The sequence below is a fragment of the Micromys minutus genome (genome assembly GCF_963924665.1).
Source record: "Micromys minutus genome assembly, chromosome: 5".
Lineage (NCBI taxonomy): Eukaryota > Metazoa > Chordata > Mammalia > Rodentia > Muridae > Micromys > Micromys minutus.
The window spans coordinates 78940060-78967429 of record NC_137974.1 but is presented as its reverse complement, the minus strand read 5'-3'; the positions used below and the strand labels follow the sequence as shown (position 1 = coordinate 78967429).

Genomic DNA, 27370 nt, shown 5'->3' with positions numbered 1-27370 from the left:
AAAATAAATAAATTTAAAAAAAAAACAAACAAACTAGAAGCCTACTTAATAACTACAATTGAGCAGAAACGTGGGGACAGGAACTGGCTCTCTTAGACTTTCGAGTTATTTTTCTCTTGTGGTGGTAAAACCAAGGCAACCTAGAGACCAAATGGTTTGTTTGGGCTTAAGGTTTCGGAGGGACGGGAGTCCGTCACCACCACGGTGGGGAAGCTGGCAGCAGGTTGGTGTGGAGCAGAAAGCCGAGAGCTCACATCTTAAACTGTAAGCGGGAAGCAGAAAGAGTAAACTGGGACTTGGAGAGGGGGTGGGTAGGAGGGATGTTAAAACCTCAAGTATCCAATGACCTGAGAATCTGGGGGGACATTGCATTCAAACCTAAATAGTTTAGGTGCCATGCTGTGCCTTGTCACTTAACAATCAGACAGGACCTCCCTTCCCTGTCTTTACTCAGTGGTATTTACTAGGAGCATTTTGCCATTTAATTGGCCCAGAAGGAATTCCCTATCCGTGGCTTTCAGAGTACACCTACATTACTGAAGTTCTGAGTCACAGTGCGCTTCCTCCCTGATTCTGTGACCTCATTCACTAGACCACATTCCTGAATGGAAAAAAAAAATATGAGGTTCCCTCAGCCTCCATTAAAGTCTCTGTTTAGCCTTGACCTGCACAAGGGCAGGCTCACCCTGCAAGCAAGGTTTCCATCACAAGAAACACAGAGTGACCGAGAACTGCAGGGACCGTACCTCCCCCACACCATCCCCATTCCACCCCCATCCCACCCCCACACCCGTGCAGCCTCTCCACTACCCCAGAAAGCAGTTGGCTCTGCCTAGCTTGGACCTAACTAACCCCAGCAATAACATGGCGGGGGCCACATCTCTAGAAGGTTCTCTGGTCAGTAAACACACATCCCTTACACTGTTCTGTGAGTTTGAAGCAGTTTCTAGACAGACCCATTCACTATGGAATCCCATTGGGTGCACGTTTGTGCCACAGAAATAATTGGCAAGATATGGGCAAGCCCTTGCTTTGTCCTTTATTTCCAAACTGCATTGCGGAGCACTTGAAATGACTAAGCGTAAGAGATGCTGCCCACTCAGGACAGGTACCTGGAGGGAGTCTCCCTTTCAGTTTCCTTGAATTCCATGTCATGGAGCTGTCAACGTTCTCCGTGGAAAATGCAGGGAATTCTACACACTCTGTTCTCTCAGCAAAGGCGTGGAATCTGAAACATGAAATGTGTTCCGGATCAGACATGTGCCTGCTAGTTCTCTCAGCCAATGTGCTGTCTCGGGTGCTCCAGATCTTGATTGATTTTGATTTGTTTTCTCAGGATTAGGTCTCACTATGTTGCTCTGTTTGTCCTGAAATTCTGGTCTCAGGAAATCCTCCTGCCTCCACCTCCCAAGTGGCTGGAACTACAGGTGCACCGCTCTCTGCCGAGCCTCTTAACTTTAACCATGCTCTCTGATTCCAACTTGTCTGTCAGCTCCCACAATCAAGAGCCAGGCAGAGGAGGCAGCTCAGTGGTAGTGCGTGTGTTTAAGCAAGCATGGGGACCTGAGTTCAGATTCCTAGCTCCTACATTAAAGCCAGGTGTGGCAGCATCCATCTGTGACCCTGGCACTGATGGCATAAGGACAGACAGATCCCTGAAGCTTGATGGACAGGTGGCCTAACTTAATCAGTGAGTTTCAAGTTCAGTGAGAGGCCTTGTCTTAAAAAATAAAGCAGCTGATGGGGGTAGGGAGGCCGGCACAGGGTATGTGACCCAGAATTGACCTCTGTGTATTCCTCCTGTATGCACACATGCACACACACAAGAATGGTTTGAGATTGTCTGTGGCGGTGTGGCTTCTCACTATAGTAATTAGCTCAACCAAATGGTGTGTCTTGATCCTCGGAAAATGATAGTCTGTGGGGTTTTGTCTCTAAGCCTCTGTCACATCAACATGGTTTTGATGGCCCCGGCGTCAAATGAGGGAGCCCACTAGCAGCCGTTAGCCCTGGTTGGCTGAGCAAGCGAGGAAAGCTGGATGCACAGATGGCCTTGACTAGTTTGCTTATTGCTGACTGGCCTCAGTCAGCTGTAACTCAGCAAACACATACTTGCCCAGGGTTTTGAGCTTAAGCGTTAGTGAAAAGAATTCGTGTGCGGGCAAGTTTTGGGGGCCTGCCAACTCAAAGTGTGGCCCAAGAGCAGTGTCACCTGGGAGCTGAGATCCAGGATCCACCCCAGGCACCTGCCTGGACCTGCTGAGTCAGAACATGACTTTTAACAAGATCCCTAGAGGATCCACATGTATGGTAAAGCTGCAGCTGCTGCTGTGGGCTAATCTCTCCCTCTCTTTTCTCCTTTCTGTGTAGTGCTAGAGTTGGAACACAGGCCCTCATGGACACCAGTTAGGTACCCTGGGCTACATCCTCAGCCCCAAATGTCCAGTGAAGCCCCGTGACTGTAACCCAGAGAGTCCAGTGATAGGACATTAGCTTCTGGTTGAAAGAGGAAGTCTCGGGTGATGCTCAGACATTGCCTCTCTTTGTCACTGCTAATCTGACTCAGGGAATCCTGAGGTACCACTTGGAACATGTCTAAAGTGTTAAACTAAAGTAAACCAAGGTGAGCCAAAAGTGGGAGAGGCCTCAGGCCTCCTGGACGGTAGGAAGCTTGTCATTTTCCTAAAGAGCTCCTGGTGAGATTATCATGGTGACTTGGTGACAGCCAACAAGAAGTCCTCATTCCTGTGGCCTGCTCAGAGACCAGGATACCAGCCTTGCTGTGCCTATGTCCTGTAGGCACTTTCCAGAGCAGAAACGTCCAGCTCTCTCCCTTTGATAACTGCCTGTGTGTGGTGCTGTGGTGTGTGTGTGTGTGTGTGTGTGTGTGTGTGTGTGTGTGTGTTGGGAGGTAGCAGGGGACAGATGAGGTCTGTCCTGGCAGGCTCTGAACCCCAAGTGCCAAGGCCTTGGGTGTCTGAAACTTTCCACTCTTGAATCTCTTCCTAAGATTAGAAGAGGAAAGAGAACATGGTATAAGTTTCCTCTAATGGGAGGAGGCACCACTAAGAAAGGCTCTTTGGAGAGTATTGTGAGACCTCAGCCTCCACACTCAGCCTGATGCTTCCACACAAACACAGCCTTGGAAACTTGGGGGTGGAGGGGGGAATCCATCTAGCTGAGCCCAAGGCTCAGGAAGCCTGCAAGCTCAGACCAGAAAGACATGATGAGTTCAGTTGGTTAGTCGCTGTGTTCTAGCTGGACCTAACAGCCCAGGGCACAAAGTAACAGCAGACAGCATGGTATGTCTAAGTCTACACCACAGCAGGCAGGAAAACCAAAGGAATGCATGCAGAGCTCAGACCATGCAGAGGAAGGCACGTCTCCACCTGACTGTTTTATGTAAACCCACCACCATGCAATGGATGAGCTGAAAGTCAGTAATAGAATCAACGCTGCCAGTCGCATGCACTGAACCTCCTAGAAAATGTTCTCTAGGAGAGAAGAGGCAGGTACAAGCCAGAGATGAACTCTTGCCAGATGTCTTTCTCTCTACCCTAGAGAAAGTGGATGAAGACACAAACCCCTTTTATGAATTTGGATGGACTCAGGATGCCAGATTCAAAGTCTTATGCCTGGTGATTTCAAACTGTTTGAAAAGCTTCTAGGGTGGTGAGCTCAGACTCTAACAGGTCTTGTCACACATTAAGAATACTGAGCCTCTAATCATTAATAACTCAAGATCTAAGAAGATAGCCTTGTAGCAATTTTTGGTATTTAAAAATTATTATGTTTAATCTATACACACCAAGAAAACTTTGACTATTTCCATGTTACATTTTGTTTTACATGTACTTTATGCTTATGATAACTAGTAAGATCTCAATGCATGCTATCAAACCTTTAAAAGAATCAAGTACTGACAAAAATACATTCATATAGCTTTATGCCAAAATGCCTTTTAAAATCTGTACATGTATCTCTCTCTTCTTTTAAATAAAGTTGCAAGAAAAAAAAAAAGAGTACTGAGCCTCTTCAGACATGGAAAATCAGGATTCCTGGGGTTGTGGGCAAAGAACTGCATTTCCACCAACTCTATTAGGCAAATAAGTTGTATTTCCAGCTCGTCTTCAGGGTCAATAAAGGCCAATCCAGGCCTCCATATCACCAACAATTCCCTTTCAAAAGCCTGTATTTTATAAACACACACACACGCTTACTTTATATATATATATATACTGTAGCATCAGATCTCACCACACATGGTTGTGAGCCACCATGTGGTTGCTGAGATTTGGACTCAGGAACGACTGACTGGAAGAGTAGTCAGTGCTCTTAACCATTAAGCCACCTCTCCAGCCCAAGCCTGTATGTTTAAAATGTCTGGCTATTGTGAACAATTGCCGAGAGCTAGGGGATACGGAGTGATCTCCAGTTGTCAGTGTCTGACCCTGGGGTGAGAACGGCCCTAAGTGGAGAGCCCAATCCCCTAGGAACTAGCTGACTGAGGAGGCAGCATCTCCAGTCTGCAAGACTCCAGATCAATAGAGAAGAACCGTATCAATGCCTGGCAAAGGAAAGAGTTTGCAGACCGTGACGACTTTACACCATGACATAGTGGGTGAGCATCCAGACCATAAATGGATCACCCACCCTCGGGCCCTCTCACGTCTGCCTACCTGCTGTGGGTCTTGGCGCTCAGATCTTTCAGGAAAGCTATGGTGTCTTCTCCTCTGGCATTGAAGGACACTGTGCAGATGGGATGTGGGATCTCCAGAACCCTCTGGAGTAGAAGCCTCTGGGACTCCTGAGGAACATCACCCACCGCAAAGTAGTAGATGGCTTCGATCTGCAAGACAAGAGCACCTTGAGGTGGCTTATCACCCCACACACCACGGCCCTGCACCAGACTCATCAGCAACACATTTTCTGATGGCCGCAAGAGAGAGGGGGCAGAAGGAGTACAAATTATGCTCGGTGCTCTGCCATGACAGTGGGAAGCAATACCAGTGAGGGGTCATCCAAGTGTGTCTCGTCTCAACAGTGGCTGTGGCCCTTGGGTGCCCCACAAAGAAGTTGGCAGCTTTGGAGAGTAGCTGCATCTGGGCACACAGGTTCAGAGACAGGAGAGGAAAGGTTGTCTTCAAGTCAAGTAGCAAAGGATGTTTTGGCCGGCCCACCACTACAGGCAGTATTGCTATTCACTTCCCAAGGTGGTGCCGGAATTCTACAGCACACTCGTCCACCGTGGATCTGCAGCAGGAAAGGTTGTGTTCTCAGCTGGTTCATCCTCTCCTCTCGTCACACTAGGAAAACGCACACCTGGGGGGCTAAGGCTGCCCTGACTTCATGGGAGTCAGAAGGAGTATGTGCCTGCCTGCCCTACCTTGCCAGAAGAGAATGGGGAATGGGTAATCCAGGTCAAAAGCAATACACACACAAGCACACCTACATACTGCACACCACACTCACACATACAAATACACACACTCTACATACTGCACATATGAACATGCCACATACCCAGATATATACATAACTAATAAATACACTACATATCACTCACATACGCCAAACACAACACATACACTACCCACCACCCCCTGACACACACACACACACACACACACTACACAGATACATATCTCAGCCCCTATATACACCATAATACACACACCATACCACATACTTTACTACACTTACATACTCATACATACACCACACCACACACATTATACATACACACACCATACTACACATCCACCACAAACTATTCCCACTCACACCATACATACTACACACAACACACAACATACAATACACATACACACAACACACATACACATAATACACACAACACACATAATACACACAACACACATACATACAACACACATACTACATATCACACTCACATATACTACACATATACACACAGCACACACATATACACACAGCACAGAAACACATACTTACACTTACTCCTTTTTTATGTCACTAGACATTAATTGGACAAAACACTGGATTCCTTTGATGTTTCCATGTGTCTGCTTGGTGTACTTTGGTTAGCGCCACCCCCTCTGTTACACTCTCTTATCTCCCCCTCTTGTTCCTTGCCCCCCCTTGCTGTAGACTGAATGGGAAATATCCCCCACTGACCTACTTGTTTCAACACACACTGGGGACACAGTTTTGAAAAGTTCTAGAGCCATTGAGAGGTAGAGCCTTACTGGGAGAAGTGGTTGCTGGAAACAGGCCTTGGGTTTCATGGTTCAGTTCCACGTCCTGTCCTGGTTTCCTGACAGTTTCCAATGAAACAATGCAATTTATCCTTGAGGGCTTATTGTAAGGGTTAAGTAAATACACACATACTAATGTATATATGTGTATTTTACAGAAACCGCTGAAAGTACATATCAAAGCAAGCCAGGAACATAAGTCATCTGAGCCTGACCCTCAGAATCACCTTAATTGTTCCCTTCCAAAGAGAACACGGTAGGTGCCTCAGCAAATGTACTGTGTGGGTGAGAAGCAGGCTTCACCATCTCCTTAGAGGTCCTAGTTAGGATGTCTGCTGCTTCGATGAAACACCATGACCAAAAAGCAAGCTGGGGAGGAAAGGGTTTATTTGGCTTTCACTTCCACGTTGCTGTTCATCATGAAAGAAGTCAAGACAGGAACTCAAGCAGGGGAGGAATCTGGAGGTAGGAGCTGATGCAGATGTCATGGAGGGATGTCACTTACTGGCTTGCTCCTTGTGGCTGGTTCAGCCTGCTTTCTTATAGAACCCAGGACCACCAGCCCAGGGATGGCACCACCCCCATCAATCATTAATTTACAAAAACGCCTTACAGCTGGATCTAATGGAGGCATTTTCTCAGTTGAGGTCCCTCCTTTCAGATGGCTCTTGCCTATGTCAAGCTGACATAGGACTAGCCAGGTCGGAGCCCATGACTAATTTATGCCTTAATCTCAATTCCTTATGAGCTAAAGCTGCTCAATAAACGTTTCCCCCTTAACTTTAAACCTGGTAGAGAGAGGACCAGCTTGTGGTCAGTTGTCCGGTTGGCTAGGAGCCTGTGTCTGCAGCAGAAAGAGCATACTTGATATCCAATGGGACAGGCACAGCAGGGGTATCCGAGGACCCAGGTTGCGAGTTACATGGCCAGAGTCAGAGTCCAGACAAGAGTAGTTCAGCCACTACCTCTTCCAGCAAGCACAGAAGAGCCTTAACCCCTCCCATACCTTTTCCTATCTCTACTGTCAACACTAGCTCCCAGATCTCTAAAAGAAGTAATCACTGGGAAGTGAAGCCCGGAGAATGTTGTAATTCTCTTCCCAACAGCCACCCAGTAGGCAGAGGGAAAAAAATCATCTAAGAAACAGCATTCCACAGAGTGTTGAGTGAATTGTTTTCTTCCAGCAAATGCATCCCAGGCCGCCCTGCTTCCTGGTGTTACGTAGACCTTGCACCAGTTATGTGAACAAGGCTCCTGCTTCTCGTTGTGGCGTTCCCTCACAGCAACAGAAACCCTGACTAGGACAAGCCCCACAGCGAGGGTGACTAAAGCTCCCGTGTGCAACACTGCTCGAAAGCATTTCCCGATTACATCTGTGCCCAAATCTAACAACGGAATGGCCTCTCATAGCCATCTAAAATGACACATGGCCCTAGATAGGGGTCAGACAGAGTATCTCCTAGGGTCTGTGAGATCAAGGGGCAGATAAAGACTGTGTGGGTTTGACTAAAAATCACTCCCGTAGGCTCACAGGGAGAGGCGACATTAGGAGGTGTGGCTTTGGCGGGAGGAAGGCTTTGAGGTCTCAGAAGCTCAAGCCAGGTCAGTGGCTCACCGTCTTTTCCTGCTGTCTGTGGATCCAGACATAGACCTCTCAGCTACTATGTCTGTCTGCACACCACCATGCTCCCCGCCATGATGATCTGGGCTGAACCTCTGTCTGAACTGTACCCCGACCCCTTTTGAATGTTTGCCTTCATAAGAGTTGCCATGGTCGTGGTGTCTCTCCACAGCAATAAAATCCTAACTAGACAAGGACCTAGAGATGGGGAGGGCTGAGCCAGAAGTCTCTGACAGGATGCTTCACTGCTCTGGCAATGGCCCAAGATACTGAAACTCTTGTGCAGAGATGCTTTTCCCTGGAGACATTATCGAACTGAAAACTGCCTTTCCTGTACTGGAGTGCTCAGCTGAAAGCTCCTGCAATTTACTCCACCCTAAATATAATACCAAAGGGCTGGAGAGGTGGCTCAGTCTGTAGGGTGCTCACAACTGAAGCACGAGGACCGGAATCCCATCCCCAGCGACCTTGACACACACACACACACACACACACACACACACACACTAGGATGGCACCTTTAGATCCTATTTCATGGCAACCTGCATTCTGCCCAGATGAAGAGACCTCAGCATCCTCCTGGCATCAGCTTTGGAAGGAAGAAAGAAACAGACAGGGAGCAGCCGCCTCCACCCTGGCTGCCCTCTCATCTAAGCTGGCTCTCAACCCAAAAGCCTCAGGCATGACATCTTCCTCGAGAAGCAAAACGGAGATCAGTCCAAAGCACAGCAAAGAATCCAGCAAAGACTCCGCCTCTCTTAGTTCACGGTAGCACTGCAGCGTTTTAAGTCAGCTCCGAACCTGGAGACTGAACCGTTGCTCCTCCCTCTCTGGCAGTCCTTTCCTTCTTTGAACCATTCTGATTTTCTGATTCACTTCATGGTGATGACTCCTTATTGTCGGTGACGAGATGAATTCCAGTTGGCTTCTCACATACCTCCTGACGCCTGGACCATCACTTACTCTCTGCCCTTGCAGGTTCTAGGGTCTGAATTCCACCTGTTGTTACCACCAGAGTCCTATAAGGCTTAGCAAACCTGCCTGCCCCACCCAGCACCCTACGCTTCTCTTCCATTGAAAGGAACAAACCTCAGTTCTATGCCACGTGTTCAGGACCAGAACTCCTTGAACCTACGTCTCACTCCTAAACTCAACCATATTGACAGTGGTGTTTTTTTTTTTTTTTTTTTTCATGCCTTCTCCATCTAAGAAACATTTTGGGACCCCTGGTTAGGCATCATGAATTCAATGGAAAACCTTTATAAACCTATCCAAACTGCTCCAGGGAAGCAAGCAAGATGTCTATTTCACAGACCCACAGTCTGGCACTCGGGAGGGCAAGCCCTTCATGGGATAAGGAAAGTATCTTTAATTTGCTCGTTTGCTCTCCCTGTGAATATGATTTTTAAAAACCCCAGATCTAAATGTATGCCTACCTGGTACACAAAAGAGAGGCCGGGATTAAACGAAAACAGAAAGCCAGGCATCCTGAGGGGCAGGTGGCCCCAGAAAGCAGGAATGGAAACTTCCGGTACCTCTCATGGACAAGCAAGGCCCTGGACTCCGCTGAACAACCCTTCCTTTCCCAAAGACCCTTCGTACTGCAGCTGCAGATTTCTTGCTCATGCTGTGGAAACCTGGGCTCTGAGGAACCCAGGCCTCCCCTATTAACATTTTCTCAATTGCTTGCAGGCTGCTGCCCTTCCTGCGAACCAGGTCTTTTTGCCCAGGACGAAGTAATAACTCGGGCTTCTGTTGTGTCTGTAATGGCTAGTATTAGAGACCAGATTTAAACAGACCCCACATTCCGCCAGGGCTCCTGTGCTCAGTCCCCCCCCCAAGCCCCGCCCCCCACTTCTTCCTCACTCTTTCAGGTTATGAAGCCCAGTACTGAATGAAGCTAATAACCTTCTCCTCACATGGGCTTCATACAACACTGGCTTCTGTGTTATTTTTGAATGTTGGTGTTTATGGGTTTCAGGGCCCAAGGATGGAAGAGGACAACCCAAATCTATGTGGTTATTATAGTCACTATTCCAAAGTGTCTTGGCATTTAAGGCATTTCCAGTCCTGGCAAACTACATGAAGAGACTGGAACTCTCTGAGGTGGTGGGACCTTAGGGAGCCCGTCCATAGGCACTCACACTGTGTTTTACTTTTAGAAGACATAAAGTATACACAAGACAGATGTGTTTACTAGAGTTTTCCTTGAGATCACCACAGGTAGAGGCTGTGGTGACAGACTTCTGTGGACTGTATACGCTTTGAATTTGCTCTAGGCCACAGGTTGAATGTAGTGGTCAGTTCCTGCCAGTACCTTTCTTGGTTCTTCTTCTAAAGGACCCCTGGTACTCACTGGGTTGTTCATATTTTCTAAGATTGGAATGAGCCAGAGGAAATAAAGGAAGAAAGCAAAGTCATCTGAGGATTGGAGCCTTATCAAGTCTGGCCATGTGACACTGGCCCCAGTCAGTAGTGGTCAATATAGCCAAGCCCACAAAGAAAGAGCATGCTTGTGTGTGCATGCACAAACACACACACACACACACACACACACACACACACATATCCAAAGCCTGGGAAACATTCCATTTTGAATGCTTAGTAAAATCCAAACACTTCAAATTCTGCAGATGTCAAAAGAGACTTGAAGGGCCAAAGAACAAAGTGGTTTGTATTTGGTTCTCCTTTAATGAAAAACACGTGTTCAGCTGGCTTTTCGAGAAAAAACAAAAGAGTCCCCAGTTTCAAACCATCACCTTAGCATTGATAAACAGACTGGTGGCGTGCCAGCATTTATCCTCTGGATTTCAGTCCTCGCTCTCTCTTTCTCCCTCTACCCTTAACTGCTGGTACAATGTGACCCCTTGAGCTCCTACTGCTGTGACATCCCTACTATGAAGGCTATAACCTGGAACCATCAGGAGAAACAAGCCATCCATCCCTCCCCATTTGTTTTTGACTGTGGTGTGTTACCATAGCAACTGGACAGGAAACTAAGGCAGGTACCCTCAGTGACAATAAGCCTAGTTTCCTTGAGAAGCAACTCGGAGGAAGCCTAGATCTGCAGTGTGGAGACACAGAGGGTATACAGTTAATCTGGAGGCCACCTTGGTGACCTAGGCTAGCCATGGATACACACTTACAGTTTTGTCTTTCCCAGATTCCAGCAGAGCGTCCAGGCAGCTAACCTCTCTCACAGCCATTGGCTCAAAAGTCATTTTCTCAATCCAACTGATGGCAGCGGCTATGGAGTTTTCGGTCACAAGGACGGCATGTTCCTGCCATTTCACAGGCTCTTTAGAAACCCTGGGAGGGATCACAGTCACCAGTGATTAATGCCACCCCTGTTGGCCTTCAGTGTCAACCAGAAGTCACCTGGGTGAGAGGGGAAACCAAGCTGCCAGTTCTCTGAGAATCATCGAGAGAACGAGTAAGCCAGTACAGACATGCCTGTCCTGCTTGGGAAGGTATATGGAGGATCTAATACCTAATGTCAAAGCACCACGACCTCCCACAAACATGGTGACCTAGCTGGAGAGGTATGGGACAGACAAAAAGGTACAAGTGTTAACTAGTACTTTAAAAAAACATTAAGAGGGGGGCCGAGGAGAGGGTCAACTAGTAAAATGCCCACTGTCCATGCATAAAGACCCAAGTTTGGATCTCTGGTACCCACATAAAAAAGGCAGGTATGTCAGCATACACTGCAATCCCAGATGCTGAGAGGCAGAGACAGGAGCATCCCTGGAGCCTGTTGGCCGTCTAGTCTAGCCAATCAAAGAGCTCCAGGTTCCCTAAAAGATTGTCTCAAAGAGGGGCAAAGATAAATAAATAAGTCAGAGAGTGGCTGAAGAAAACACCTCTAGCCTCCACGCACGTGTGCGCACATGTGTACTAACGTGTGCACATACACAAATACGCGCAGAATCCTGTAAGCATCCATTAACAAATGCTAGGGGAAGCTATTTTTATTAACAGGATTGTTAAACTATCTTCCACCGATAGCAAACCTATAATAACTTACAGGAGTGAGGCTTACAAGTTGGTAGCAACTCACTATTTTAAAACTTATTCTTAGTGGCATTGTTGTCTTTGTCCTTTCGGAACTTGATCAGCTATCCCTTCTGGGTCACAAATAGGACTCTTTTAGTTGAGCAGGACATGTTTTAAAATTCTGAGAACATTTGTTTAAACCGTTTATCTTAGAAATGACTGATGGGTACCCTCGCCTCAACAAAAGAGGAACCATTCAAATCTAGTGTGTTTATAATGTCAACCAAATTGGCTTGGCTGTCGCTAGTGTTCCGGTACCATGGGGATTGCTGGCTCGTACCCGTATCCCCCTGATGGGGCCTCTCTGGGTAGGGTGTTCTGAGTGAGGGGCACATGTGCTATAGTAAAACAATCCAAGAAAGCAAAGGCTCTGTGCACATCAATAGTATGTCTCTGTGGACACCACCCACAAAGGTGTCCCCTATTTAGATAAAAGTGCATTATTCAGTTGAGAAAAACTCAGTTAGGTGCATTTCCCTGCACCCACTCATCCAGATGTTTCTCATCAAGGAGGCGCAACCATCAGTGTGGCTGAGAAGTTAGCACTGGAAACCACATTTCTGTGGTGCCAAGAATCCATAAATAATCAATCATAAAACTCTACGTGAAATTCTAGAACAGCAACCACCTGCTGTTCTGATTAAAGGGGTTTAAGCTCATAGAAGAGGTCAGTGTGTGTTGCAAATTCAGTATGGAAAAGACAGCAAAAGTTGTAGCCTTTAATCTCAATATCCAATCTAAATGAGACTTACAGCTTCAACACACACATGTTCACAAATAACACTGTTCTTCATATTCTCACATAGATTAAGGAAAAGTTTCTAAATCTCTTTTAACACAAAACCGAAGGTGTCCTGAGAAACGCAGATAAAAGTTTCCTAAGATGCATAATAAATTAACTGTGGGTTTTCTGCTGAAATTCTACATTCTATGGAATTATGACAACGCTCCTCCCCTGCCATCAGACTGTGTTAGCTCTGCTTCTTAACTCTGGAGATGTGACGCTCCGCAGAGACAAAATTTCCACCGGGAACTCACCATATGACGTTGAACCTGGCGATGAGAGCCACCTGCTCCTGGAGGACCATGACCAGAGCATCCCGGCACAGATTGAGCTCCTCCTGCAGAACATCACCGAGATCCAGCACTATGGTGATTCTCTGTTCCAAGATCACACCAAAAATCTGCCGGCTTCCGCTGGTGAGCCAATCCATCCGAAGCTTGTAACTCTCCACAGCTTGTGTTAAGCAATCCACAAACCGGGAGATCAGCTCTGACTTTGCTGTCAGCTGAAGGAGAGTAAGAAAGAGAAGTTTGAAAGAGGGAAACAGTAGCCAAACAGGCGGTTGGAACCTCAGTTCCAGTGATACAGCTGGAGCCACAATCTAGAAAGGATTCTGCAGGTACCCTGCCAGGAAAGAGACTTCAGCCTCTCAGAAAGATATTGAGAGAGAGAGGGAGAGAGAGAGAGAGGAGGAGGAGGAGGAGGAGGAGGAGGAGGAAGAGGAGGAGGAGGAGGAGGAGGAGGAGGAGGAAAGAAAAGAAAAGCTTTTAGTTTGTATCTTATTTTATAATATATACAGAACAGCAGAAAATGGCCAGGGGCACTTTTAAGAAACTGAGTAAAAGAAAAAAATTAGCCAAGACAATATTTTTATAGTCCCATTGGAAAATTTTCCTATGTAAGAAGACGCTGCAAAATATTTCTTCGAAGGTCTCCAGTTCCTTGCAAGGATAGCCTTCCAGTGTTGCTCATCCTTTGTCGCTCTGCCCCTCTCCTAGGCCAACCTTCCCTGTACCTGGGTCACTCAGTTACTCATAGGCGCCACTGTACCTTTGGGGACACCCCTAAAGGTGACAAAAACTTGAGGGAAATTCTTGTTATGTACACATCCTTTAAGCACACCTGGCCCAATCCCAAGACCTAAAAAGTCGTGTCCTGTGCTCCGAAAAACCACAGTTTAAACGATCTACTAAACTCATTGCCTTACCCCGTCTGTATCCCTGTCTGCATCTCTCTTGAGCTCACTCTTCAAAGACCAGCACCATTTCTTTGAAGCATCAGGGCCCTGGGGATTGAACCCCCAGACTTTGTGCATGCGCAACAAGTGCTTTTCCACTGAGCCACGCCCCAGCCCCTGCCGTACTTCATGGCTTCTCTTAAGAGTTCAGCTTCCCAGACCCTCGGCCTGAAACTCTGTGGTGCGGCTATTTCCTACAAGGTGGAGGAGGAAGGGGATTTAACAGCTGCAGGGATACAGTCGCCTGTGCTTGGTATGGCGGGCTTTTTTTCCCCATGATGCAGTTGCCATTGAATCCCTCCTTTAAGTAACTGCCATAAACTGGTTTACTGAGCTAGACCTAGACAGACCCTTTCTTTGGTCCATCATCGGTGCCTCATCTGGGGATAAGCAGATAGTTGTTCCCGTTCCCATTGACCTAGGAAGAGTCACGGATCTCAGGGAATGTGGCGGTGGATTTATGTGGGCAAAGACATCTCTGTGGTGATTTTAATGAGGACCAGTTTAAAACAGCTCTAGTTCACCAAACTTAGAGGTGCAGTTTTTTTAAAAAACTGTTATTTATTTATTTATTTATTTATTTATTTACATTTCAAATGTTATCTCCCTCCCCGGTTGCCCCTCCCCACCCCACGCCACCCCCCCCCCCGCTTCTATGAGGTGCTCCCCACCCACCCACTCACTCCTGCCTCACTGCCCTAGCATTCCCCTACGCTGGGGTGCCGAGCCTTCTCAGGACCAAAGGTCTCCCTTCCCACTGATGCTACATATGCAGTAAGGCCACTCTCTGCTAGATATGCAGCTGGAGCCATGGGGCCCTGCAATTTTAAATTAATAAATACAGTCAGCCTTCTCTAACCACAGGGCTAATATTCTCAGGTTCAACCAACCTAGGGTAGAAAATATTAAAAAGCGAACTCCATGGATACTGACTGTGAACGGGATTTTTATTGCTATTATTCCCTATCCAATATGATGTAAGACATATCCACACATTGCGTCGAGTACTGTGAATCATCTAGCGATAATGTATTGAATTGAATAGTTTTTAAGCAAATACCATGCCATATATGCCAAGTATCTGCTGAGGACTGTGGTGGATATTAGTTGTCTACTTGATGGCATCTGGAATCAGCTGAAAACAAGTCTCTTAGCGCTCCTGGGAGGGATTTTTCTGATTGGATCGTTTGGGATGGAAAGACCCGCCCTAAATCCAGGCCACGCCTTCTGGTGGCAGCCCACATGAGTGATGGTAAAGAAGGAAGCTTTTTCTTTTTCCCTCCTTGCCCTGACACTGGCAAGCTACTACCGAGGCATTCCTTTGCTGGTGTTAGCGCCTTCTTCAGGAGAACAGTGTAGACTGAAGACCAGCAGCTCCCTAGGAATCCTCAGACCAGGACTGTTGACACACCCAGTCTCCTGGACTGAACAAGTGTGAATTCTCAGTCTTTCCAATGAGAGGTAGTCACTGTTGGACTAGTTGGAGCACAGTCTGTGAGCCACTTTCTTTTTAAATAGAAATTGTATTGAGATGATGTAATTATAGGTTTTTCTTTAAAACCTATTTGCAACTCACTGGCCCTGAGAAAAGGCATTTTTTTGTTGTTGTTGTTTTTTGTTTTCTTTTTTTTGTTACATTCATTTGATTCAGTCCCTTATAAACCCCACACCTCATAAACAAGAGATTAGAAACTAAACAACAAAAATTCATTCTAGATTTATCTGGCTTGCAGGTGGGTGCAGTCACAAACAGAAGTCTTCAAAAGACTGTTCACCTGTGAGGGTCAAAGAGTCAGGGGTATTGAAGTTGTTTAGTGTTGATGTGGGATGGGACCAAAAGAACACTGGGCTAGTCTCGTGTGCCTTGTTGACAGGCAGGCTTCCAGGAAGTCCGTCTGTGCCCCTGCCCCACCGGATTTCTTATGCCGTCTAATTTAGGTTCCTGTTGAGAAGAGGAGCAGGCTGAGAACGCACAGCAGCTCTAACTAGCACCGAGTGACTGGGTTGTCAGTGAAAACCACCCCGGGCATCTTTAGTTTCTTTGCTGGGGATAGATCAAATGGAGTTTTAAACCAGGATAATTTCTACCTGCACTCTGAACACTTATCCTGCTGGTGAGTGCAGACCGGCTGGATCCTGATCCTAATCTCTGCTCCCCAGGAAAGTGACACGACCTGTCTCAAGTTGTCCCCTGCCAACAACAGTGAGTGTGCCAAACTGTTTGTGGTTGGTTGGTGTGAAAAAGCAGAGTGGCCACTCGGTCATTCCTGGGGTTCCTCATAGCCATCTAAAGTCAGCTCAAGTGACATTCTTATCTGGACAAGGTATTAGTGTAAAAGGATGCTGGATCAGAGGGCCCTGAATATACTAGGAAAGAAGCCTGTTTCGTTCTTTTCTTATGAGGACCATTCTCTTTCTGAAAAAGATATGGAACATCAGCGACCTGACTTCAGGTGGCACCAAGTCACCTTGGATCAAAATTATTGGAGAGAAGCTGCTGTCAACATCTGAGCAGCTACCGCTGTTTTCTGCTGAAGGAGACCTGATGATAGTCCAGCCAGGGACTCAGGACAGAGAATTCCAGGACCTACGGGGCAATGCCCATCCTCCACATGGCAAATTCTTCTCCTGACCCAACCCACAATGGCTTCAGAAAAAGGCCACTAAAGGAGCTTTTAGATTCCTTCCATCACCTCTTGAACTTAATGTTGAGCTAGAAGATCACAGTAGGTGAGAAAAACAAAAAACAAAACAAACAAACAAAAAAAAACAACAACAACAACAGAACTCCCACAGTGGTATTCCCTCCAAGGTCTGATTGGCTAAATCTGAACCCTTGAGTCTGAAGCCCGAGAGCATGCACTCCTGGTGACAGCACGGGCCACATTTTCTCTCCTAAAGATAAAGGAGGACTTTTGCAGTTAAGAGAACCAAAGACATCACTCCAGGTAACGCCGGGTACAAGATAAAGACCTCATTGCCATGAGCATTTCTAATATAAGCGGCTAAAGCTGTTGTCCAAGACTCCTTAGGGAACAGAGGAATTTCCTTCCACAGTTCATCTGGAAGATTCTTTGGGCAGTTAAAGAGACTAAGTTCTATGCATGGGCAAAGTGGCCAGAATGAAGTGTTCTAGTTTCTCATTTCATATTCAAGCAAAGGACAAAAACAAAAGGCCACCCTTTCTCTCTTGCTCTTCAACCCAGTGGCTCATACAACACAAATATTTGGCTTAACCCCCCCCCCATTGAATATTAGGTACCAGCCATTTTAGAGGCAAAAAATAAAAATAAAATGTATCCCCCGACATGCTTCCAAGAAACAAGTAGCATGTGACTCTCATCATTACCCATAAATACTAAGACCAAACCTCATCACCCAGAAGGTCGCTGACCTCTTCAAAGGCAAATGGGGAAGCTGTGAGTCACTTTTCTTTCTACTACTCTTCCTTTCGACAACCTTGACTAACACAGGGATCCTGGAAGGGCCTCATATAGAGTTCAAGGGAATAATGGTCCTGTGGTGCTCAGAGGTGTTTCTCCAAGACTTCAGACTCAGGTTGTGGGTCCTAGCCTGACGTGGGTGAATTCTCCTCCCAGCACTGCCCCTAGCACCCAGATCTGGTGGGTAAGAGCAGCCTCCATGTGTCTCTTGGGTGACTTCAGAGACTACTCTCATGCCATCTTTTTTCACCAGCATTTTCAGATACAGGACAAAAAAAAATGGGTTTTCTTCTGAATGAGAGCTTTCTGTGCTCAGCTCTTTCAGGCCTGGGCTTCCTTCCCCAGCTGCTCAACTACACCGTCATCATCCTGCCTAAAGAAAACCTGAAATGGGGTCCCTGTGGCCCCTAGAATCTTCGGTTGTTGTTTGGGGGAGAGGATTAATCATTTTTATTTTTCAAAACAGGGTTTCTCTGTGTAGCCTTGGCTGTCCTGGACCTTGCTGTGTAGATGAAGCTGGCCTAGAACTTAGAGATCCCCCTGCCTCTGCCTCCCCAGTGCTGGGATTAAAGGCATACACCACCACCACTTAGCCCCCTAAGATCTTAATGTGACAGCAGCCTCTTTCCCTGACACTGAGGGACTTCTAACTCACATTGTATAGCCTGCCATCTTCTTCCGTGTAGAATTGTGGGAACAGGCCATCAGCATACCGAGAAGTGACGAGTCTCTTCAAAGAAGTCACGTAATCTGTATTTTTATAAAGACAATCAAAACGGTGTATCAGCAAAGACTCTTGTATTTGTTTTCAAACATTTTTCTCAATAATTTGTTAGCGCTTTGTATTCTGTCCCAAGTCATAAAGTCTTTCCAGGAACTATGACAAACAAAAGTTCTATGACACCCAGAAATATTCGAAATCATGAGGGGCAGGTAGGCTTCATTTTCTGGTTCTCTTATCTAGAACAGTCAAGGCAAAGTTCAAGATCACAACATGAAAACTGTGCTTAATGCCTGAAATCTTACTGAAGGTTTGGACTTAATTTACAAATTGAAAAAGAAAAGAGCAGGCATGTTACTCATGCTTGTCATCACAATACTTGGGAGGCAGAAGCAGAAAGGTGCAGAGTTCAAAGCCAACCTGGATTAAATGTATATAAAACCATCTCAACAAACCAAAAATATGGGTGTGCACATGCACACACATAAGCATACCTGAACACACTAGAGCATGCACAATACACGCACATGCCATACCACACACATACAAATAAAAGTTTCAAGATGAAATGTTGTTTCTTAAACTAGCCAAACATAATAAATGAATGGATATAAAAGTTCAACTTAGGAACTGCCTACTGTTCAAGTGAAATGAAGTGAGCAAGTTATTGATCCAGAGGAACCAAGCATGATGTCAGCATGACGTCAGCATCACAAGATTTGCCTGAGGCTTGAGATGGGTAGATGTGGTAGCTAGCTGAAATGCACACTGGGTTCTGTGTCAAAGGGCTAGTGGATTATTTGCTTAGCTGTGTATATATTTAGGTACAAACTCTTTCCAGCACCCTCTGTATGTCGGGACCAGTCCAAACTGGATAAGAATACTGTATTACATAAACGCATGTCTGGGCCATTCACAGAGCTGTCAGAAACTACAGAGCCTCTTGGGATAAACTGTGGTAGAAGAAGATGATGTAAGAGGCATCTTCAGAATGATGATGACGTCATACAAGTTAAGGGATAAAATGTTCATAGCTTTGAACAGGGAGGAAACTAAATAGCTTAGACTTGGGGATTTCTGCCTTTCTTTTTCTTGTCTCTATCCTTTCCTAGGTAAAAGGAAAGGGGTTGAAGGAAAAAGTAGGGATAGACTTTTACAATACAAAATTAGGGTGGGGGAGGAGAGATGGAACGGGGGAGGGGATAACATTTGAAATGTAAATACAGAGAATATCCAATAAAATAATTTTTAAAAAGAAATTAGATATATGGGGTGGATTACTACATTTTAAACAAAGCATTGTATAGCCATACTCTTACATCGGTAGGAATTTTTATGATTGATGCAAAATTGAAGTTATAATTTTTTACACTGTCACAGAATTTTTATATATGGATACAGATTTAAGGTTTTCATTGGTATAAATTTTTATACTGATATAAAATTTGAAATTAATAATGTTACTCTTGGATAGGCATTGTGCCTATGCAACCCATTTAAGAACACAAGCTTTGACCCAGTCCTTCTATAGCTGCTATTACAAACTGTTTAGGGTGATTAAGTAACACAAGCTAAGGGCCAGATATGAAACTCATGGCTATATTAGATCCTGATTTAATTATAATAAGGTGTTTTTGATATTATTCAAATAGAAATAGCTAAGAGTAGTAGAGGTTTAATAATTCAGATATACTTTATATAGATGGATAGTCTTCAAGAACATCAGAAATCCACAGAATATGAAATTTATACTCCTTTCATTATTATTAGGTTTTTTTTTTTTGACTAACAGATGTGTTAGGCACTCCTGACAGTGCCCCCTTCACTGTTCAAAGAAGATATTAAGCAGCATAACCTCCATATGAAGTTGTTCTAGTTGTGGCAAGGTAGCCACTGGGCAAGAACTGCCCTAATTCATCTGCAGACAAAAGAATATTGTCCAGGAAAGGACACACAATGCAGGATAGTCGACAATTTAGCTCTGCCAAGACAGAGTAAGCTAGTCCTTCATAATTCCTGCTTCACCTAAGGTCTGTCAGATGCTTGGGGGACAGACGACTAAAGACAGATGCTCCAGTGTTTTAAGGAACAGGGGACTGTCCAGGTAGTCAGCTGTCTTTACAAAATGTTTAAGTTTTGGAAGCTGTGTTTTTATGCTTCCTATATATTCAAGTAATACTTAAGTCATTCTCAGATCTCTGATGAGGTTGAAGAGCAGTTATAGCCTCATAATCAAACTTAAGCTATTTAGAACTAAGGAAGATGATCTAGATTTTAAAGCATGATGTTCAGATGGTAATGCAAGTTAAAATCAGAACATAATTCAGATATAGAATTATAAACTCCTTAAGTAAGGATAGATGGTAGAGTAATGTAGCTATATTGACAAAATTGATGGACTGGATGTTATCAGTGTATACCATACTTACAGTTAAATCTAGAACATCTTTAATGTTAAAAAACTTAAGTTTAATTGTGTGACTATAACAAGTCTTCAACCCTGTCAGAGATTTGAAAAGGAATTAAATATTACCTGAGTCTGCAGGAAGCACAAAGACACAGCTTCCAAACTGTGGAAATGACAGAGAGAGCTGACCACCTGGACAATTCCTAACATTCCTCGTAGAAATTATTTAATGCTGACCTGAGGTTTCTACTCCACCTGGCATCTCTCATATGCAAAGGAATCAATTAGAGAGTATTCAGAAGAATGGAAACTATTTGTGAAGATAAAGATGGGGCATGAGAGAGTTAATGGGTGTGAATACAGTCAAAGAACATTAAACATACATATGGGAGTGCCGTAAAACCCATTGCTTTGTGTAATTAATATATACCAATAATAAAGATTTTCTAGATAAAAAGAAAAAAATGGACCATATTTCCTGGCTGGATCTAAATGTTCTTTTAAAAACAGAATAAGCAAAATTTTAAAACCCAGAATATGGTGGGCTCAGGAACAAAACAAAGAGTGGGTATGTTTGAAGACAACAATAAAAGAAATCCAATTTAAACAAAAGACGTAAAAAAAAAAAAAAAAAAAAAAAAAAAAAAGCCGGCAGATAAGAACAGGGCCCTTCAGTTTGACCTCCAGCTAGGGAAATAAAAATAAGAAAGATACCATCATGACTGTTTTTTAAATGGTGGATTGTTGGAGAACCCTGTCGTTAAGGTAACAGTTCACCACGTCCAGATGCCTGTCTGAGCTTGGTACGAACTGGAGGACTCCCTTTCTCAGACTGACTGTGTTTGGAGAGTGTCTCTGAGCACAGATGTTTAACCTTGTTTAGAGGATGTCCCGGAGCAGAGCTTCCTGCAAGCACTGTGAGACTCAGCACATATGTCCTGCTCTTCCTTCATGCCAGTATGATAATTAGGTATCGTGTTATGACCAATAATCCCTTCCTGCAAGGTTCTTACAGACCCTATCCCCAGAACAATAGAACAAGCCACCTCTCTGAAGCTGACTCCCATCTCTCCGTCATACTCATGGCCGTCTGATCCTTGCTCGCTGCTTCTGTTCCCTTTGTCCTCATGGGCCTCAAGCCCTCAAGGACAGGGAGACCTACTGTGGACAACTGTAGTGAGATCAATGGTAGGGTACTGGCATAGCATGTACAGGGTTTGACACATGAACAAAATCGACCAAACGGGGAAGCAAACCCATTAACAAGAATTACTAAATATATGGACAAAACTATGAATGCTCTTGACCTAAACAACACTTACAAATATTCCCAAATAATTATGGTGAGACACAGGACAAGGGTCAGCACATTTCCAAAGCCAAAAATGTTCACAGGTGATAGGATATTCTCTGGTCTCAATAGTGTTAAATTGAAAACTCAATTCAAACAAGATATTTTTTTTAAGTCCTATGATATCTGGAAAGTAAATAACACCATTCTGAAAGGCAAATATATCTAAGAAGAGTACCACACACAAAGATATTTTTAACTCAATAAATGGCGATAGCAGTAAGGTTGGTGAGTTCAAGGTTAACTTGAGCTACAGAGCAAATTCCACGTCAGCCTGGACTCTATAGGGAATCCTGCCTCAAGATATCAAAACAAAACAAAGCAAAGCAAATAAGATTTGTACAGGGAAATGAGAATTATGAATATCAGAAATGAGATAATACCAATGTGAATTCTATAAGCAATAAAAGGCCATTAAAGAATATCATCAGCAATGTTATCTTACTAGGTTAGAAAATCGTAGGCACACACCCATTCCTTAAGTCTGTAAACAGCACACAGCCATGCCAGCTCCTGAGGAGGAATTATGCAAGAAGGCAGAGCACTAGCAAGCAAAGTCTTGTGTTCAGGGGACTGGTCCAGGTCAGCCTGTGGCAACCGCAATCTAGACTCCAAATGACTACCACCAGACTGGCTGACAAGTTAAACACTGTGGGCTTCGGATTCAAAATGTGGCATTTTTTGGGCTACTGAGTAAGTATTTGTTTTATGGACAAATTCAGAACCACCTGGGAATTGTCCACAGTGTATGCCCTTTGATCCCCAGATTACAGACATGTTGGAAAAGGTCCCTCCTCTCTCTGACATTGAAGCTTTTCATGTTGCCCCAGGGATGGTGAAAGGGTATGACCAAGGGCAGGTGACCATTCGATGTTAACCCTGACAACCTGAATCCTGACATGGGAAAAGGAGAAACCTAACTCCCACAGACATGTCCTTTCACCTCCACACATGCACATTCATGTGGACACACATTTACATAATAAATAAATAAACCCATTTTTAAAAAAAACTAAATAATAAATAAGTAAATAGATGAATAAATAAATAAAAATACATGGGCTGTTAGTCCACAAAAGGGAAAATGCACATTTTTCTTGTAGTACAAGGCCACTGTCTCAGTCAATTGAACAATTACCTCAATTAATCTGAAAAAGGTGTTGCTCACCCCAGAGGATAATTGAGACCTTTGCTGAGGTGAGAGTAAATAAAAATAATTGCTATCCTTTCACTACAAAGAATTAAATTGGCGCTGAGACAATGTCTTGGCTGGCTCAGGGCCTGCCAAACACACATGGCGGCCTAAGTTAGGAGCTTCAGCACCCTGAAAGGCATGGGGCACACAGTGCTTCGCACCTTTACTCTGAGCGTTTGGGAAGCAGAGGCAGAACCGTCGTGAGTTCAAGACCGGCCAGAGGCACATAGTGAGACCCTGTCTCAAAGGAATAGGCAAAAACAAACAAATAGGCAAAAAAACTGTTGGTGAGACAGATCTCCAGAGCTCACCGGCCACCAGCTTAACTCCCCTGACCTCCGGATTCAATGAGAGATCCTGTCTCAAAAAATTAAATAAATAAATAAAATAAAGTGGAGGGCTGGAGAGATCGCTCAACAGGTAAAAGCACTTGCCACCAAGCTCAGGGACCTGAGTTCCGTCCCCAAGACCCACAGATGAAGGAAGAGGACTGATTTCCCACAGGCTGCCATATATACCTCACCCCCCACACATAGCTAAATAAATAAAATGTAATATAAGTTTTTTGGGTTTTTTTTTTTTTTTTTTTGGCTTAGGGTTTGGTTTTGTTTGTTGTTTTAAGACAGGGCCTACTTCTGCCTCTCAAGAACAGGGATTAAAGGCATGTGCCAACCTTATTTAGCTAAAAGAAACAGGAAAGGAAAGGAAAGGAAAGGAAAGGAAAGGAAAGGAAAGGAAAGGAAAGGAAAGGAAAGGAAAGGGAGGGGAGGGGAGGGGAGGGGAGGGGAGGGGAGGGGAGGGGAGAGGAGAGGAGGGGAGGGAAGGGAGAGAAGGGAAGGGGAGGGGAGGGGAGGGGAGGGGAGAGGAGAGGAGGGGAGGGAAGGGAGAGAAGGGAAGGGGAGGGGAGGGGAGGGGAGAGGAGGGAAGGGAAGGGAGAGAAGGGAAGGGAGAGAAGGGAAGGGAGAGAAGGGAAGGGAGAAAAGAAGGGAAGGGAGAAAAAAGGGAAGGGAGAAAAAAAGGGAAGGGAGAAAAAAGGGAAGGGAGAAAAAAAGAGAAGGGAGAAAAAAAGGGAAGGGAGAAAAGAGAAGGGAGAAGGAAAGGAAAGGAAAGGAAAGAAAAGGAAAGGAAAGGAAAGGAACCATTTATGTAAATAGATTGTTTATTCTAGCTAGTATAGAAGCCACAAAATACTGGTATTTTATTTACAAACTGTCAGCCTAGATTAGGCAGGTTGTGAACTATTTTAACTTACATCCCAGCCATACGTCCCTTGTTACATGTTTGGATCTTGCCCGGGTTATTTCTGTACCACCAGCCTGTCCTGGGGTCCGCTTCTGCTACCCACGATCTTATGATGCATCTGGCCTCCTGGCAGCCTCCTTCTCTCTCTGTCCCCTTTCTCCTTCTCCTTCACTCTCTTTCTTCTCCTTTCTCTCTGTATACCTCACACTGCATTCTCAGGTGCCACCTTTCTCTTCTGCCCAGTTACAAGCCCTAACCTTTTATTGACCAGTAACTTTACACAGGGGAGTACAGTTTGTGTAACAAAGGCCAGTATACAAGAGAATACACTCCTCTAGGAGCAACCAGATCTTGGGGTTCAAAATTTAACATTTGTATACACAGCACTAGGACAACCTCCAACAATTCCCCCCTTTTTGTCTGAACAGAAGGGCTCCATCTCTTAGAATAATAAACGGCATGCAGTAGGAACAAATGTGAAGCAATTGTGAACAGTATTGATTAGGAGTTACATTCATGAAGTCCACTCCAACAAATATGAAACAATTATAAAAATCACTAGGTGGGAGTTAGAGACATAAGGTTCAGTCCATTTGTATTTGCAGAGAGTGGGAGAGAGCAGGCAGAAAGACTGCTGGAAGTTGATGTTTACCAGCCCAGCATGAAAGCAGTCACATCCTCCTCTGGCCTCCATACACATGTGCACACACAAACACACACATACACACACACACACACACACATGTGCACACACCACACACATGTGCATGCACACACACACACACACACCAGTGAAGTAAGACAGTACTGCATAGTTACAGTTGTATTTCTATATGATGTGCATAAATTGGGTTAGGACATGTACAAGCACTTCCCCCTGACAGAGATGTGGAATCCAAGCAAGTGCAGAGGCCTCGTGGTTTCTGAAGGGCTGAGGAAGCCTGCCTGAAGGCCATCAGGGAGCACCGTACCTTCTCTCTGTGGGAATCCAATCTGGGATAAGATCTGCTTCAAGGTCAGCTTCTTGCTCTTGAGCCCATGCAGCTGAAGCCATCGCTCTGATGAAAGGAGACTCCGCTCTGCCATGCCCGTCCTGGTCCTGTTCAGTCGCTCCTGCCTCTGTGCCTATTGCTCTGAGACAATATGGAAAAGTGATCCTGCTCCTGCATCTCTAAGTCAAGACCCTGAGTCACGAGCGACCACCCGAAAGGAAAACTGTCAAGTCCAGGGCTCCTGAAAACAGGGCAGAGTGGAGAATCTAACGTCAACATCGCGGTTTGACTTATTAGAAAATACAGTATGCTCATGAAATGGGGTTGCGTTTGCCCATTACAATCACGACACAGATGCATACTACCAAGTGCTATCCATGTGTGCAAGCTATGAAACGTAGAACTATAAGGCACAGTACAGCAGCAGAAGTGTGGGCAGTTTTGCCTTTTCCGTTGGATCTCAGTTTTTGCATTATTTGAACATTTTTAAAGTGGGGTTTACTTTAATAATTAGAAAAATACAGGAGGTGGGTGGGGAAGCACCCTCATAGAAGCATGGGATAGGGGGCTTCTGGAGGGGAAGCCAGGAAAGGGGATAACATTTTAAATGTAAATTTAAAAATCCAATAAAAAAAAGAAAAATACAGGACTCTTCCATTCTGGATATTGAACACTGTCCCCCAAAAGCCATGTTGCACATCTCCGTGCCAATTATATTTACACAGAATATTCTGAACCCAACAAGGATAAAGAAAAGATGGGGTGGGCTAGCTAACTGGGAGGCAATGGCCCGCAGCAGCTCCGCTGTGCTAGAACACACCGGTCTACACTCTGAGAGCTTTGCTGTCTGAGGCTTCTCTCTACAATTGGGCTTCATCACTGTGGTTGATGGGACCAGCTGTTCTGGGATCAACTGGACTCAAAGCAATATGCAGCATATCAAACTCATCCCCACTGGTCTAAATACAGCTAGTTTACACAAGAGGAAGAGACTGCCCCAAGAGTAATACAATATTTTTACCTGCTCACCACAAGTGTGCCTGAGACCATGAGCAAGACTAACCTTGTAAGACCAATTGTATCAATAACTGGGTGGTAGCGAAAAGGTTCCAATTCCTGTGTATCCAATGTCCAGTGTTTAAAATTGTTTCTTAGGACTGCAAAGGGTTTTAGTAACAAACATACTTTCCTTTTCAATTTCTAAAACTTGATTCTAGGGATTGAAGAGATGATTCCATGATTGAGAGTGATTGTTACAGGACTAGAGAGATGGCTCAGTGATTAAGAACACTGACAGCTTTTCCAGAGGTCCTGAGTTCAAATCCCAGAAACCACATGGTGGCTCACAACCATCTTTAATGAGATCTGATGCTCTCTTCTGGTGTGTCTGAAGACAGTGACAGTGTGCTCACATACATTAAATAAATAAATCTTTTTTAAAAAGTGATTGTTATAGATCACAAGGATAGTAATTTAGATCTGAACACCCTAGAAATAAGCTAAAGATGTACCCCTGAATTCTCACATATATTCACACATACACACACACAGTGCACATGTGCAAATAACTTTTAAAAATAAAAATTATGTATTTTACTTAGAAATAAAAAATAAATAAAACCTAATTTCTTCAAAGTCTTAGCCAGGGATATTTTGAGAGAAGTTAGAAGCCTGTATAACTAGCGCTTTTTTTTTTCTAATTAGTAGACTGTAGCTGTCTTCAGATAAACCAGAAGAGGGTGCCAGATCCCATTATAGATAGTTGTGAGCTACCATGTGGTTGGTGGGAATTGAACTCAGGACCTCAGGAAGGGAAGTCAGTTCTCTTAACAACTGAGCCATCTCTCCAGCCTCTGAATAGCAAGCTCTTAATATTATGACACATAGAGTACAGAAAACATTCTCATAGCAACCTTATGAGGTAGAGAGATGTCTTCGTGGTTCAGAAAATGTTCTGCTCTTCTGGAGTTCAGTTCCCAGTTCCCACACTAGTTGGCTCACAAAAACCTTTAACTTCAGCTCTAGGGGAATCCGAGGACTTCCAGCTTCCAAGAGCAGGGTTCACATTCGTGAACCCACATC

At 44.7% G+C, this 27370-nt stretch overlaps 1 protein-coding gene across 1 annotated transcript in view; it reads right to left on the bottom strand.

Moving 5' to 3' along the window:
* Window positions 1-25382, bottom strand: part of VWA3B (von Willebrand factor A domain containing 3B) — a gene marked incomplete at both ends in the record, with an annotated part of 152420 nt that extends 127038 nt beyond the window's left edge. The window contains 6 exons of the mRNA XM_080917533.1: window positions 1113-1228; window positions 4680-4849; window positions 11007-11169; window positions 12955-13205; window positions 18036-18130; window positions 25268-25382. Of these exons, the coding sequence (XP_080773659.1) occupies window positions 1113-1228; window positions 4680-4849; window positions 11007-11169; window positions 12955-13205; window positions 18036-18130; window positions 25268-25382 (910 nt within the window). The remainder of the gene's footprint in view (window positions 1-1112; window positions 1229-4679; window positions 4850-11006; window positions 11170-12954; window positions 13206-18035; window positions 18131-25267) is intronic.
* Window positions 25383-27370: the final 1988 nt, after the last annotated feature.